At 35.2% G+C, this 16,423-nt stretch overlaps 1 protein-coding gene across 1 annotated transcript in view; it reads right to left on the minus strand.

The window, feature by feature from the left end:
• Nucleotides 1-691: 691 nt before the first annotated feature.
• Nucleotides 692-16,423, minus strand: part of GPM6A (glycoprotein M6A) — a 116,780-nt gene continuing 101,048 nt past the window's right edge. Inside the window, exons 4-7 of the mRNA XM_057419126.1 lie at nucleotides 9,022-9,175; nucleotides 7,053-7,129; nucleotides 5,696-5,761; nucleotides 692-2,035 (exon numbers count right to left, since the gene is read on the minus strand). Coding sequence (XP_057275109.1) covers nucleotides 1,883-2,035; nucleotides 5,696-5,761; nucleotides 7,053-7,129; nucleotides 9,022-9,175 — 450 coding nt within the window. The 3' untranslated portion in view covers nucleotides 692-1,882. The remainder of the gene's footprint in view (nucleotides 2,036-5,695; nucleotides 5,762-7,052; nucleotides 7,130-9,021; nucleotides 9,176-16,423) is intronic.

Here is a 16,423-nt window from a genome sequence, read left to right on the forward strand (position 1 = left end):
TTGCAGAACTGTAATACTGGTACTGCACATTACCAGAAAACTGTCGACCCTGTAGGAAAGCCTAAGTGTAAAAAAAATAAAACCCCAAACAAAGCCCCAAATAAAAAAAAAAAAATAAATCCCAAACAAGCAAAAAAAAAGATAACAAAAAAAAAATTCAATCAACTAATACTACTACTTAATGCATTATCATGCCACAAGTAACTATAGTATCACCCTCTACTTACTACAAGAATTGTTAAAAATTACTGATGATGCATGACTAGTAATAGTACAAAGAAGAGTTTTACTCAAGAAGTTTTATTAGAAATGCACTTACACTGAGAGAGAATTCACAATGGTCCAATAAGTGCACAAAACTACCTAAGATTTTTAACACTGACAAAAATGTCGTGTCAGGCTACATCACTTTAAAAGACACTTTACAGCATTCTTGTAGCATTAGAAATAGGCAAAAAAAAAAAAAAAAAGAAAGAAAAGGAAAGAAAAGAAAAAAGAAAAGAACAGAAAAGAAAAGAAGAAAAAAGTAAAGAAACAAAAAAGAATCCCAGCAAATTTGGTCCAATAATACTGACTTTTCTTACATAAGGTTTTTTGTTTTGTTTTTGGTACAGGTAATTCTTTCAAATTAAGATGACTTACCTTTCTGATAACAATTTCCTATCAAAATAAAGGATCAAATATATTACTATACTTTCAAATAATATCTTTAGTGGTCTTTCACCTTACTTCAATGTAATACAGGAAAACCAATATGTGTAGGAAAGCTAGAAGCCAAGCTATAACATTTATGGAAGTCTCATTTAATATATCTTTTACAGTTCAGACAGGTGCAATCCATTTAAATATTGAAAGCAGGTAAAAAGACATCTGACTCCTATTGTCACTGTATTTTTGATATATTACTTTCATAAATGTAGCTAAGCAGTAATTTCTTACATCATCACATGAACAGCTCCAATTTAGCATAACCATCATTGAATTAAAGAGAGATCATTCTGTAAAAAACTATGGATAACTATATCACTAAATTAACAATCGTTATATACCATAACTCTTTAACAGGTAGCCGTGGTATTGAATTCCTTCAAAAGGCAAGTGGCCATGCATTGTTAGCACCACGGTCTGCATGCTCACAATACAAACAGGAATTATCACCCATGGAACTTGGAACAAGAGAATATTCTTTAAAAACATCAATAATAATACAATGTTAACAAAGATAAGAAGCACTTTTTTTCCTTTTTTTAGTTTTTTTTAACTTTTTTTCTCTTTTTTTTTTCCTTTTTTCTTTACCCACTACAAATTTAGAAATTGCACCCTTGATTGTTTAAAACGTTAGTAGGACCTTCATTCAACTGGATCAGGGTCCATCTAGCAAGTTTTCCAAATATAAAGCAAAGTCATCAGAATGTTTTCTTACTGTATTGTACATCAGGTACAATGGTCCCTTTGAAGTATACCTGTAGTTAAAGTAGTTACTGAACTCAAAACTAAAAAGTATAAAAAGCTACCTTTTTTTTTCAAAAACATATAATAAACAATGCAAAAGGTGTTATGCATAACACATACAAAGTGATTAAAAAAATCAAACACATATTTGCATTTGACAATAGTTTAATATCCTTGATCTAGCAGAACTAATTAGCTTAAGAGAATTCAGGAAAGGCTATTTAGGAGCTTTGTGGTAGAGAATGGTCACACAAAGTAAGAACTAATTAAGAAACCAAGTGCTAGACAACCAAGAATTGTACATGGGTGATATGTAAGTCACCCAAACAATCTTTTGTGAGAAGCACTTTCAATTGTTTTTAAAATGGTTGGATGGCCTTTAGTTAAACAGCAAAGCATTCTCATGGTAAAAAGTAAGACAAGATTTCTTTTATGTGTAAGCGTTAAGCCGCTCTTTAGAGCGAGTAGAATGAATATCATGAAGCTCTTGTTCCTCCTTTGATTTAATATCCTCATATTTTTGCATTCTGCAAGCGTCTTTCACATAGGCCCAGTTGGCAGACAAGACCATGAGATAATGAACCTATAAGAGAAGTCACAGAAAGTTAGGAACCAAGAGAACTAATCATAGTAGAGCAACTTCAAACTTGAAAACTATATGATAGAGATTGATGATAGCTCTTTTATCAAAAGGAGCTAGGCGTGGTTAAGTCAAGAAGTAGAACAGCAACCTGACACAAAGTTCAAGTTTGAACTGAACTGAAAAAAACAGCAAAACATCCCTGCTTTACTATTTCAACTACTCCACACATCCTCATGGAAAAATTAGTTTCAAATAGAAGAATATAATTTGAACCTTGAACAGATTGTAGACATGAGAATCCTAGAAGTGGGGAGCCTCTGAGCAGTGTACTCGTGTCTTCCTGGCCTTTTAAAACACGTGTACCAGAAAACCTTTCAACTGAAGAATACATGATGAAAACGGGACCACACAGGCACATTTCTTATCCTCACAAAAGTTATGATAACAACCCAGTAAAAGCCAAATTTAAACCTAATGCATTGCAGTTTCACTTGGCATTTTTCTTCTACTAAAAAAAAAAAAAAGAAAAACTATTCTGAAGGTACATTGGCCACAGTCTTACCTTCATTCAACTCCCATTCTTTGCCCATCTCTTCCTTAAAATTTTACAAACCCAAACTTCTGGAACTCTTGGAGTTCACACTCACTATAGGTAGGATGACTTGCCTGGAAATAACTACTTTAGTTTATATAATGTCAAATAAACATCCATGTTATATAATGACATATATGTTTAATAGTCCCACCACCTTCGTTTTTTGTTTAACACAAAGTTCCTAGATAACATTGTCACACTAAGGAGGTCATCTCTAACTATCTGTCTAATTGAATTTCACACTTCCGTGACCTGAATAGCCTGAAGCCAGTGGGGCTCCGTCAAGGCTTATTCAATTTGAAGCAGGGCAGCTTCTATAGTCTGCCTCAGGATGTTTTAATTACAGACATATACAAGACAGCACATGGTTTTTGCATATTGAAACATTCTGTCCTGGTTTTGGTTGGGATAGAGTTCATTTTCTTCCTAATAGATGGTGCAGTGCTGTGATTTGGCATTCATCTGTTTCAGTTGTTCCTAAGTGGTGTTTACCCTGATCAAGGACTTTTCAATCCCCCATACTCTGCCAGTGAGGAGGTGCATAAGAAGCCTGGAGGAAGCACAGCCAGGACACCTTACCCAAACTAGCCACGGGGGTATTCCATATCACAGAACATCATGCTTGGTATACAAAGTGGTGGGAGTTAGCCAAAAGTGTCTGATTACTGCCTGGGACAGGCTGAGCATTGGTCAGGAATTGTGCTGTATACCACTTATATTTGTTTTTCTTTTTTTTTTTTTAGTTTTAGATCTCTCTGTTATCTCCTTTTTCATTAATATTATCAGTAGTAGTATACTTTACTCTGTTAAACTGTTTTATTTCAACCCATTGTTTTTAATTTTTTCCAATTCTCCTCCTCATCCTATCAGGGTGGTTGCCAGCTGCACATTGCTGCTTATATTTCTTTATATGGTGAAAGTATGCTTCAACCTTTCAGAACTGTAGAATTGCATCTAGTCTAGGGAGGGTTTGGGTTTACTTTGTCTTTCCTTTCCTTTTGGGACCTGTCGTTATACCAGGAGGGCAGAAGACTAAATAACTTTTTCTTCCCGTTATATGCATCCAATATTCTGCAGAAAAGCACAGTCATACTGGGAGACAGGGACCAGACCACTTATACATTCCTCTTGTTTCAGGAGAATTGATTGCACCTCCATCTTGCAGGACAAAACCTCTGGGGAAGTTGAAGAGCACTTCTTACACGGTAACTTTTGAGAGGGGAAACTGTCTCATAATTCAGTTTTGCTGTAGTGGTTTTAGGAAAACATCACAGGCAGAATGCTTGCCAGCTTTAGAATCAACCCTTTGGGATGGTAGAATTTACATTTAAACAACTTCATGTCTTCTGTTTCTATCTGACACAACATCAACAACAGTAAAATATATATTACATCAACAATAATTTCTGTATTTGTTTATTACCTATACAGACATGAGAAAGAATAGCAATGTTTAGAATCATACATAGTCCAAATGAATTATAATTCAAAATTCAATTTTTTTTCTGTGCATTTGGATGGTGCAGAAATTACTAGCACTTAGTCCTCAATTTACATTTCTGTTGAAACAGTCAGTGCTGTCATGCTTCCTCTATGCAGTCACAGAATCCAATAAAAAGCATACTTGTGTGTGGGTAACCCTTCAAAAATAGGTGTGAGCCATCAAAGTGAATTCCTAGTGGATTAGTGCCGGGTGTAACACATCTATGGCATCTTTGATATGGTACTGTGACCTATAAAGGGTTTTTTTAAACCTCGTTGAAAGTATCATGTATTTAAGCTGTGTGGCTCAATGTGCCTATGTAATTGGCTTCCACTGAAGATGTGCTTCTTTTTACTAAAAATCTTTCAATGGCTATTCCTATTCAAAACTCTTCTTTGAAATGCAGAATTGTCATCTGAACAAATTAGCATTTGCTAACTACTACTGAATATACTTTAAAACAATAATGCACTGGAGAACTAATGGTTTCTTGGATGTAGTTTCCTGACACTAATATACCTATATATTATTATTTGGTTACCATTTTTCAAACTGGAAGCATAAAAATCTAATTTTGGAAAATCAAATAAATTATTAATATAAGTTATATTCTACTATTATTATTTGTGGTCTTGAAACAAAAATTACATTGAAAATACATTTCTTCCCTTTGGCTATCTCTGCTAAGTGATGCCCTCTTGGCAGGGTGTCACATAATACCAAAAAAAATGGCACAGAAGAATAAAAACAAATCACTAATGCAACAGGAATGCTAGGTTAATTGAATGTTCTCTGATTGTCTTTTTTTATGAATGCAATTCTAAGGAGAATGAAATATTTATGAACTTAGGATTCAATCAAAAATTACCAGTAGCAGTTATAATGGTAATAAACATCACTAACGCTTTTCTTATGGAATGTGTAAATATTGAGTACCAGCCATTTTTCATTTCTCATTTCAGTGTGTATTATGCAAACCTACACTGGAACAGAATCCCTATTCTAACATTATTGTTATGTTTAAGCACATACAAGACACAAAAGCCAAAGAACAAGGAACTAGCTCATGCACTTTTTTCTCAGTGGAACATTTCCTTTGTCAAAATGGGATCAAATTCAAAATAATCTTCATTATTTAAAAAAAAACAAAAATTTGTCCTGGCAGAAAAACTGATGTATTCACATACATACACAGAACTGACAAAAAGAAGCTGCTCCTAAAATAGCAGCATGGCAAACCTGTGAATACCCAGAAAGTCATAAATCATAAAAGTATATTACTACGGTCATGAAACAGACATGGGAGTTCACACACTTGCCTGAAGAGAGCAAGTGAACAGTAAAAATTCTAAGCATGTACTTAAAGGTGAAGTTTTATTCAAAAAAAGCAATCACGATGTTCTACTTTAAAAGGAATCCACCAACATATTTTAAATGGAGATGAGAGTACTGAATTACAGACTTATACTTTAGTAACAGCATTGAATGATAGTATGAAAATTGAATAACTGATACTAAGTAACAACCAGAATGAATTAGCAATTCAGATGATGAAGGAAGTACAGAATGCTGGGTAGCTTACCATAGCAATGACTGCTGCTCCAGCTCCAGCAAGAGCCACAATGAACAAGTGGAATGTCATGTTTAGCTGCAAAAAGGGACAAAGAAAGTGACTTTCATGGTGGCACACTAAACAGAAACTGAACAAAAAGTAAGAATAACATAGAGCAAATAATCACCTTCCTGGTGATACCATTCTACCAAGTAATGATTACTGATACTTTTTCTAAAAGACTGAGATCCCTACATGACATTATGCTTGTACTTGTTTTGTCACAATACTCATAGCAGGGATAAAGCATAATTCTATTTTAAAATATTATATTTAAACCATAAAATATTAAGCAAACTTATTATTTGAAAATAAACAGCCCTGCACTTTTTTTTTTTCCAATTACAATAATACCTTACGAGATCTATAAATGTTTGTGGTGGTTTCAATAGTGGCAGAGACAGCCTAAAGAAACCCTATTTTCCTTAGGTGTAGCTTTCCATCCTCATATACTGATTTACTTCCCTTCCAAATTTCTCAATAAAGTTTAACCAAAGTCATATAATATAAAACAGGTTTCTTAAACAATCCAAGTTAACTACCTTCCTTTCCCCACTCCAAACAAAATGACTACATTTGTTTTAATTTCAGTGTTCTGGTTTGCCAGCACACTGAGTGTTGACCGCATAGCAAGGGTTGCATTTTCTTAGATGGTTTTGTTACAAAGGCAGATCGTGTACCTTCATTCTAAGAAGATTTATTCAAACACAGTAAGACCCAGTGAAGCATTTATCAAAGCATTCTCTGACTTCAGAGGGATCAAGATTTTAGCCTCTCTTTTTATGTGAATAGATGTAATTTTGTTTATCCTTCATTCCTGATCATTTAAAAATGCAGAAACCTCAGCCAGACTGAAATAGGTGGCCTTTGCCTAAGGGAAAAACCGCAAGGAAAAATGTACTAGGTGTTATTATCCTAACACACTGCAAGATTTGGTCAAATCCATTTGAAATCTTTACTTTCCTGTCACAACAGTAATCATAAGATCTTCAAACAGTGATTCATTGTATAGACCTATTCATTGTGCAGCAGATGCATTAGCTTTCAAAAACATCTCAGTAGAAATATACATGACAATGGGATTCATAAAAAAGAAATAAAAAAATACAAGCATATTTTAGAAAACAAAAAGCTGTAGAAATTGTACTGTCTAAATCTGATATGTGATAAAAGACTAGGGAAAGTACTTGCTGACTGTATTTTCCACTGGGATTTTATTGCATCACCATAGCTATTAGAATTAGAACATTAAGAGCAAGAAAACACACATCAGTTATTTTCTACTATAACATATATTATGATTTGCCAAAAATATCACATTATTCACCTCATTAGAGTCACACATCTTGACGAAACTTTCTGAAGAGGTGCAAACCTTCTTTTCCTCTCCAATAGTTACAATACCTGGAAGCAGAATAAATATTCACAATATTTAATATTCTTATCATATAGAATCTTACTTCATATGAGCTAAGATATACAAATTCTTGACTGCCTTGTAGAACTTTAACAAAAGTCAGTTTTTTGTTGATCGGGGCTGAAAAACCTCCCCTATTACGAAAGGCTGAGAGAGTTGGGGTTGTTCAGCATGGAGAAGACTTAGGGGAGACCTTATATTGGAAGGTGAGGCCTTCCAATACTTAAAAGGGCCTACAAGAAATCTGGAGAGGGACTTTTTACAAGGGCATGTAGTGACAGGAAAGGGGGAATGACTTTAAACTGGAAGAGAGGAGATTTAAATTAGATATAAGGAAGAAATTCTCTACTGTGAAGTGGTGAGACACTGAAACATGTTGCCCAGAAAAGCTGTGGCTGCCTCATCTCTGGCAGTGTTAAAAGCCAGGTTGGATAGAGCCTTGGGCAACCTTGTCTAGTGGAAGGTCTCCCTGCCCATGGTAGGGTAGGATGGAACTAAATGATTTTTAAGGCCCCTTCCAACCCAAACCACACTGTGATCTATGATACTAGTTAATTTCAGCCATTAAAAAACTAACACAGAATGTATTTAGTGAAAGCCCTATTAGGAAACATGCAGATAATAATTTTTCAGCCATTTCTGAAAGCATCTTCATCCCTGGTTTTGATCAACACACTAATCAAAACAACAGAAATTTATTTGCAACTACTACATATACTCACCATGTTGTTCACAAACATTCTCTATACTCATGTGAAGAAAGGAGCTGCATATTGTTTTCAAATGTGTAGATCTGCTACAAAGCTTCATTCAGTAGTTACAAAAAAGCATTACCCAAATACACTTTATTGTAATAACAGTTTATCAACAAAAATAACTAGAATCTGATACATTGTTTCCTTTAGATAATGTCTAGATGGTAAATAAAAGACTAGCTTGAAGAGAACTGTTATAACTTGGTTATCATGAAAAATGGTACTGTTCTTTCTATCAGTAATCAGTGTTTTTTACACTGAATTTACAGGAACCAGGTTTGTTCACAGAATATACATTTTGTATGTTAATGTTACACACACATTTTAAATAGAATTAATGATAAAAAGTAGCCATGAGCATTAGCAAAATAAAAAGTCATAGAAAGAATTAATACTCTTGAGATCTTTATGGATAATTACTTTCTCAACTCACTTCTCAAGCTGGGGGGGAATCAATAAATTAAAAAAGTTTTTTTTCCCCATGTGAAAACACTAATGTGAAATATTTCATTGAAATATCACCACCAACACAAGAATTCTCAGACTTTTTAGAGTTCCAAATCCCCTTTCGTCCAGATTTATCATCCCATCAGAACACAGGTATGTGCATATCCCAACTTTATTTTAACCTTCACAGTTTAGGCTTTAGCCCTACTCTTTCTTCACCAGCCTCTTCGAGTGTTACTGTTTATATTATCACTCCTCATCAACATTTTTGCAAGCAATCAATCTTGTCCTGTCCCAGTTCACTTCTGCAGATAGAAATGATCGCCTAGGATCCACATCTGCAAATCAGTGTCCTACCACAAGATTAAAGAGTCATTCTTCAGATAAATGACTAATTAAGCATTTCAGACAAGTTCCAGCAATTTCAAAAGAAGAGACTAAACAGAAACCTCAAGCCAAATTTTCAGTACTCTGGGAAGATCAACAATGCTGATTAAATTTTGTCAGGCCCAGAAATGCAGTGCATTTTTAATATACTGCCTTGACTAGTGTGCAAAAGGAGAGAAAGAGATGCTTAACAATGGTTTCAGAAACACTGAAGCAGTTCATTTGAGATACAATATGATGTTTTCTTTTATGAAATCTTGGTTTATATTTAGTGCTGTTCATTCACATACCATACTGGCGAAGATCCAAGCAGAGATTAGCTCCATCCACTATGGTGGCATTTCGGCAAATGGTCCACAGATTGAAGTACATGTAAACAGGCAGAGATGTAAAAGCTGTAACTCCAAGCCAGGCCAACATAAAGATGTATGTCAGCATAATAAACTGCAGAAAAAGAGGAAAAAAAACAAAACTGGCGGTATGTCAGAATTTAACTGATACTCCATTGCAAAAAAGGGAACAGAAACGTGACACACGCATTTCTGACTGTATTTGTCTGTATCTGCCCTTATTTAAATGATGGTTTTGGTCTGATGATCAATTAACAATCTGGTCAAAATGACTTATGGAGCACTAAGATGATGTTTCTGAAGAAACAGCAGTTATGCTTCCAGAAGTACAAGCTTATTCTGCATTCTTGTCACTCTTGGGCCTACAATTGATGCAAAGCACCACATCTGAAGTACAGACAGCTGCATGCTTTGTGAAGCTTGTCTCTCCCTCTCTCTCATCACCAGTACTCCATAGTTAAGACAAGAGGCCACATGGTTGGATTTTTTCCACTATCAATCATGATGCAAAATATTAGAATGAAATACCATATCTTTTGCTTGCTTTTGCTTTTAAAATTTGACTTTTAATAAAACCAATACATTATCCATGGCAGTGTCAGAATCTCATTGGCAAATCCATTCTGTATTGAACCAATGAGACAACATATTTGTCATTTTATTACCACATTTGAACATGTTTGGGGTCTACATAAAGGAAATTCATCATTCAGAACAAATTAGGGTGCTTACTTCTGTTAAGAAGTGTATTAAATTATGTGCTCTGCAACATGTGTTCTCCAAAGGCTACACATTTTCTTTTTTTAGCAAAGATTATAGCAATCTGCTTGCAGGAGGCATTGAACTCGCCTTCAGGGCCAGTAGTTACATTAACACACCCAGCTTCTGTACATAGCTAAGCATGCTACATTACTACTCTCTGTTAACCTGAGACAACTAGTAGACACATTCACCAATAACGATTACCTTTTGATTTTATGCTGTGGAAAAGATATGAAGATGCTATATAATTAAATGTGGAAGTAAATCAGCCCCAAGATTTGATGGCTTCAGAAATGCTGACAAATATAAACACATTCCTGAATCAAAAAACTTTCAGCACACTAGTACTTCTTTAGTTGCTTACTATAGAAAAACACTGACTCTGAGAATAAGAACTGGTTTTGTAAACTGAGTAAGAGGGTCCATAATCTGCTTAAAATTAAAACTTAACAACTACGTAAGGGGAAAATAGACGATATCTTCTAATTCTTTTTTAATGTAAGTTCTCTCACATCAGGTGATAAAGGCAAAAGCTTATTTATAAACACAGGTTTTATCTGTGGAAATCAAACAAGGCCAGACTCAAAAAGGTTGTAAATAGTAGTAAGAATTGTTAGAGGGGTGGCTTGTCCATGTGGACCTGATCAGGAAAGCAATTCAAAACAACAAACAGATTGAATTTTAGGTATGGCAGTTTTATTACTTTGAAGTTATGGGATGGACATTCTCAAGCAACATTAAAGAAGCCTTAATTTCATTTAATTTAACTCACTTCCAAAGATTATTAAATAAAAGCCATTTAAATTCTGAGGAAGTGTATTTACATAGGGATCTAATGTAGTTTAATTAATCCAGTTTAAAATTCAATTCAGATTAATTTTCCTGATTGTCCCTAGATAGATGAGTCTTTTGCCAGTAGTTTGAAAAGCTAGAGTATTTACAGCACTAAAAATAATTAGCAGAAGGGTGCAGGAATGTTAAAGTAGAACTAATAGAAGTATTCCATATACTTGGTATCTTCTTTCTATCCTTTATTTAGGACTCAACACTTTAGCTTTACCTGCCAGTTGGTAAGTAAGGAGCCATTTTAACTTTAGCATCAAAACAGTTTAAAGATTTTTAAAATGTGTTCATAAAGATAATGGAGGTTTTCCTTTCCAACTTTTCCCAAAACCATACTTACTAGAAAATCAATTGATAAAGTGAAAGCAAAGTCTATAAAAAAAAGTATATGATAAATCTACTACTTGAATGTTACAGAAGAGTTTTCTGCCTGTCAGTTGCTTTATATAATGGAAATACTATTCTAAATACTGAAGAGAAAATCATCAATGCAAGTAAATAGTGTTCTGTACACACTTGTATTTATTTATTTTTCATTACTGCTCCTTTATTTTTTTCTCTCCATACTACTGTGGTAAGGCTAATGAGACAACATCTGGTTCAACCCCAGGCACTCATTTACAAATAATTACTTGGAAAATTACTTAGAAACGTAGATTCACTTCAGGTCTATGAATTCCCAACTAAAATGCTATGTCTGATCTTAATTTATTATCAAGCTAAATAGTTGTACTCAATTTTTCTAAAGTGGGAGGGAGACATAAGAAAGAAGGCTTTCCCTTCTCAGAATTGCCTTTAAATTCTCAGTTTACTATATTCTAGAAATAATTTAAAAGTAAAATCAGCCTTCTATTCTATGACTTAGGTAAAACTAGGTAAATCTGAGACCTTATTTTTGAACCTTCTAGAATTTCTAAACTACGTAATAGTTCATAAATTTAGTACATCTTTCAAAGTAGTACATGTATAATAATTTAATGGACAACTAAATATTTGATATTAGTTACATTACTGAGATATGGTAACTATTTTTAAGATTAGGTTCCGCACAGATTCAGAAATCTTCCTTCTCTGTGATTACTACAGAACGGAGAAAAAATGTCAGCCTTATTATGAGCATTTCTATCCCCTCTTAATATCATTTTATTTCCTGAGCTGCAATATGGATGAAATTCTTTGTAGTCATGCTTGCTTAAGAAGCTTGCTTAAATATCTGCGCTGAGATAATACAAAGCATTGGTGTAGCAAAGAGGGAAAAAACAGAGCTTATTATCCCCTAAAAAAACAAAATCTGCCTTGGGCATAGAATAAGAGCAGCAGAAATCTGTCAGATGATAGCTGCTGGGAGTCACATGAACTGCTTTCTTAGAGAGAATTCCATTCTTGTTTGTGGAAGAGATTCTCTTTTAAAAACATGAGCCTGTTTAGTTGTGTGTCTTAGAAGAGTGAATCAAATGCTGATTTAATTTTAAAAAGCATATTTTAGAAAACGAAGAACTTCATTTTTCCTCTGTCAGTCATTTTTAACTGAATAGCCAATGGCCAATAATATGCCCAAATTCATGTCATAACACCAAAACAAATAGAGGGAAAAATTTAGAGAAATTTCTTCTGTTTCACGTAAGCATAACTAAAATTTCACATTAAATCACTTGGTAGTTATGAGTTATCCTTGGAAGCTGCTATAACTGATGTCAGTGAAGCAAAACACAAAAATGTGATCTGGGTAATACTACAATTTGTGCTTCAGGGGGAGTAAGAAACAAAAGGTTAACCTTGTACAAGAAGTTAGCAGTTTCTAGAAATTGAAGGTGCTAGTTTGTAATTTCATTATAATGAGTGAAACTCTGAATTTTATTTTTTCCTTAAACTACAGGTGAAAAATTAGAGGTTTTTTTTAGGTAATTTTCTCTGTTATTAGAATCTTCCCTCTTCACTCTTGAGACTTTACAAAAAATTCTTAAGGAGCCTGTTCACTCCAGGTACTAAATTCAGAACTGTTCTCCTAAGAGTCAAAGGGATCTTTCCCCTTTGAAGCAGCATTCATGATATGCGAAAAGCCAAAGATTTATGAAATAGCAGTACAGCATCTTAAAGAGGTATCACAGAGGTTCTTTAGTGTGCTATGTACTGCATTGGTAGTGAAAATTGTTTTCTCTGGTCTGTAAGAAGCCAAACACATAAACGCAAAACAAACTATAAATGATAGTAAAATTCATCTACCAAATCATGAAGATAAAAGTTCACTAATCTATACTCAGTTCACACTGGGAAAGAAAAGCTAAAGTAAATAATTATTTGAACAAAACAATTCTGTAACCTTTTTAGAGGTTAATGTTTCATACCAAACACCATGGCTGGTAAAACCCTCTTGTCGGATTTAATAAGATTTTTGTTGGCAGTAATGGCTTTCCTGAATCACAGATTATCAAAGCCAGCAAATCATCAACCCTTCTGGAAAGATTTTTTTCTTATAAAATCTGTTGCACAATCAATTTCAGGAAGTAGAAATTTCAGAGCACGATCTGAAATGGTATGTATACAGCACGACAGCTTTCCTGGTGGTCATAGCTGGTTGAAATCTTGTTTCCACTGAAAACATTACCTAAATCTTATCTGTTTTAATAAGATCTAGATTTCAGTTACCACTTTCTTTTAAAAATTTATGGTTGCTTGTCCCTTGAAAAGTACGTTCATTGAATTTCAAATACTGTTCTTGTTTTAGTTTGTTATACATATTTTAAGACCTGAAGAAATATTAGATGATTGCTTCAGTGACCCAAGGGACAGTCTGTGACATATCTAAAAGGTACTATTACTACAGAGAGATGAATTGAAATGGAAACACAGTAAACTCCAGTCACTTTATTGCATAAGAACACTACTGCTTATTATAAAAAATAAAATACAAAAAACATAACAACATAGCAACAAATTCAGAAGTGCCTGAATAAAATTTAACTTCAGAAACCTCATGTCACTATGTAATTTTCTCTTCGTTCTAACCCACTCAGCTCATGTATGTTCACTTCCTCTCAATTTAGTCATATACTTTTTCTGAACTCTCTGACATGAGCTTTCAACACAGAGAGCTGTAAGATGCACATCTTAGAATCATAAAATACTTAGGGTTGGAAAGGACCTTAAGACCATCTAGTTTCAACCCCCCTGCCATGGGCAGCGACACCTCACACTAAACCATCTCAACCAAGGCTCTGTCCAACCTGGCCTTGAACACTGCCAGGGATGGAGTATTCACAACCTCCCTGAGCAACCCATTCCAGTGCCTCACCACCCTCACAGGAAAGAATTTCCTCCTTATATCCAATCTAAACTTCCCCTGTTTAAGTTTTAACCCATTATCCCTTGTCCTGTCACTACATTCCCTAATGAAGAGGCCCTCCCCAGGATCCTTATAACCCCCCCTTCAGAAACTGGAAGGCTGCTATGCGGTCTCCACGCAGCCTTCTTTTCTCCAGGCAGAACAGCCCCAACTTCCTCAACCTGTCTTCATACAGGAGGTGCTCCAGTCCCCTGATCATCCTCATGGCCCTCCTCTGGATTTGTTCCAACAGTTCCATGTCCTCATGTTGAGGACACCAGAACTGCACACAATACTCCAGGTGAGGTCTCACAAGAGCAGAGTAGAGGGGCAGGATCACCTCCTTCAACCTGTTGGTCACGCTCCTTTTGATACAGCCCAGGATACGGTTGGCTTTCTGTGCTGCGAGCACACACTGAGTCCAGCTCATGTCCATTTTCTCATAGACCAACACCCCCAAGTCCTTCTCCGCAGGGCTGCTCTGAATCTCTTCTCTGCCCAACCTGTAGCTGTGCCTGGGATTACTCTGACCAAGGTGTAGGACCTTGCACTTGGCATGGTTAAACTTCATGATGTTGGCATCAGCCCACCTCACAAGTGTGTCAAGGTCTCTCTGGATGGCATTGCTTCCCTCCAGAGTATCAACCAAACCACACAGCTTGGTATCATCGGCAACAAGACCGATGAACAAGACCAATCACAGCACAGATCCCTGAAGGGACACTATTCGTTACTGGTCTCCAGCTGGACATTGAGCCATTGACCACAACTCTTTTGCGTGTGGCCATCCAGCCCGTTCATTATCCACTGAGTGGTCCATCCATCAAGTTGTTCTCTCCAATTTAGAGACAAGGATGTCGTGTGGGACAGTTGCGAACACTTTGCACAAGTACCTTGCTGTGTCTATATCCATTTAGAATTTTTATCCTATGACACCCACACAAAAATTCATTTACTTTCAGCTTTATGATCTAAGAAGTTCTTTCCAAGCCTTCACAGGCTTAGAAATTGTCTTTAACAGCTTTTTCCAGAAATCAAAACAGTACCTACAGAGATCATGCACCTCCATCCTGCCAAAAGCCTATTATGCTTTGGTGTGTAACCCTGTCTGTGCAGGACATCACCTGAAGATAAGCCCAGGGTGACTCTGGCTGTTTCTAACTGGAACAATGGGAGGCATCTGACCTCTGCAGTGCATTGTGTCGTCCTGATTCTGGTACAGGTTCTACATTGCACATCAGAACAAGGCCCTCTGTGCCATTTGATGGCAACTCAGAAGCATGAACAGGAATATCTTTTCAATTTCTTCCTGAACTACCATCTCTCTAACACCACATTCATTTTCATTCATCTATAAATTTAATTTCAATACTAATAAAAACTTACTTAGCTTTAGCACTTTGCCCAGCCTTAAATTCATAAACTATTTTTGGCTTGCAGGCATTTTGTTTCAGTTTTGTCCATTTTTCTTATGAGAAATTCCTCTTAGTTAATACTACTGTTCCCTTACTCTATGCACATTCTACATAAATATATTTACATACTCTTTTTTAAATTAGGTATTACAGTTGCCAAGTATTTTCTCAAATGCTGAACTTCATCTTAATTTGTACTGCTAGAGTGCACATTTCTTCCTGCAGTTTATAAGTCAGAATTTGAAGTACTACATGTGTTCCTACCTCAGATTTATTGTTTACTTGTATTCAATTTTCTATAATGCAGGGTTCTGCCTACTACCTTACATCTACAGTACCAAATCAGTACCTCTTTTGATCAATAGACTTTTATCAAAGGTTAGTGTAAATATTAGATGTTTTGTTCTTGTTGACAATCTGTATTTTTACCTTATAGGTGTTTAGTTCTTTTTAATTTTGGGAGGTTCAGAATACATTCAAACAGAATTTTGCAATTTTTGCACTTTTAAATAAGAATCTCTACATAAATGCTTCAACTTCTTCCCAAAGTTTTTTACAACAGCATCTTAAATGTATTGTTCTCCATGTGGAAATACAAGAGAGAGTAAGGGAAAATCTTGATTAGTTCCTTTGGAAAGGACTTTAACATTGCCAAAGCTAAAACAGCATTTGCTGCTTAAATAAGAGTGTCAGGTTGTCTAGAACTAGCAATACTGCTTTTATTTATTTAAATCTAAATAAATCACAAATTAAAAAATTATACAGATGCCTTTAAACTTACTGATATATCAGTGCTTATAAAGATACAGATCATTCTTTGCCACCCTAGACAACATCTCTTGGCATTCATTCACCCTCTTCTTACACACAGTATGAAATCTAAATATGTTTAAGGACTGTTAAGTATCTCATAACCAAACAGCCTCCTCTAACATTCCCATTTCTGCACTCGCTAGTATCTCCTAAATTCATCCCTCATTTCTCAAAAGAAGTAAAAGAT

Source organism: Pezoporus wallicus, unplaced genomic scaffold (genome assembly GCF_028554395.1).
Source record: "Pezoporus wallicus isolate ANWC-B61680 ecotype Strahan unplaced genomic scaffold, APGP_CSIRO_Pwel_v1 contig_2384, whole genome shotgun sequence".
Classification (NCBI taxonomy): Eukaryota; Metazoa; Chordata; class Aves; order Psittaciformes; family Psittacidae; genus Pezoporus; species Pezoporus wallicus.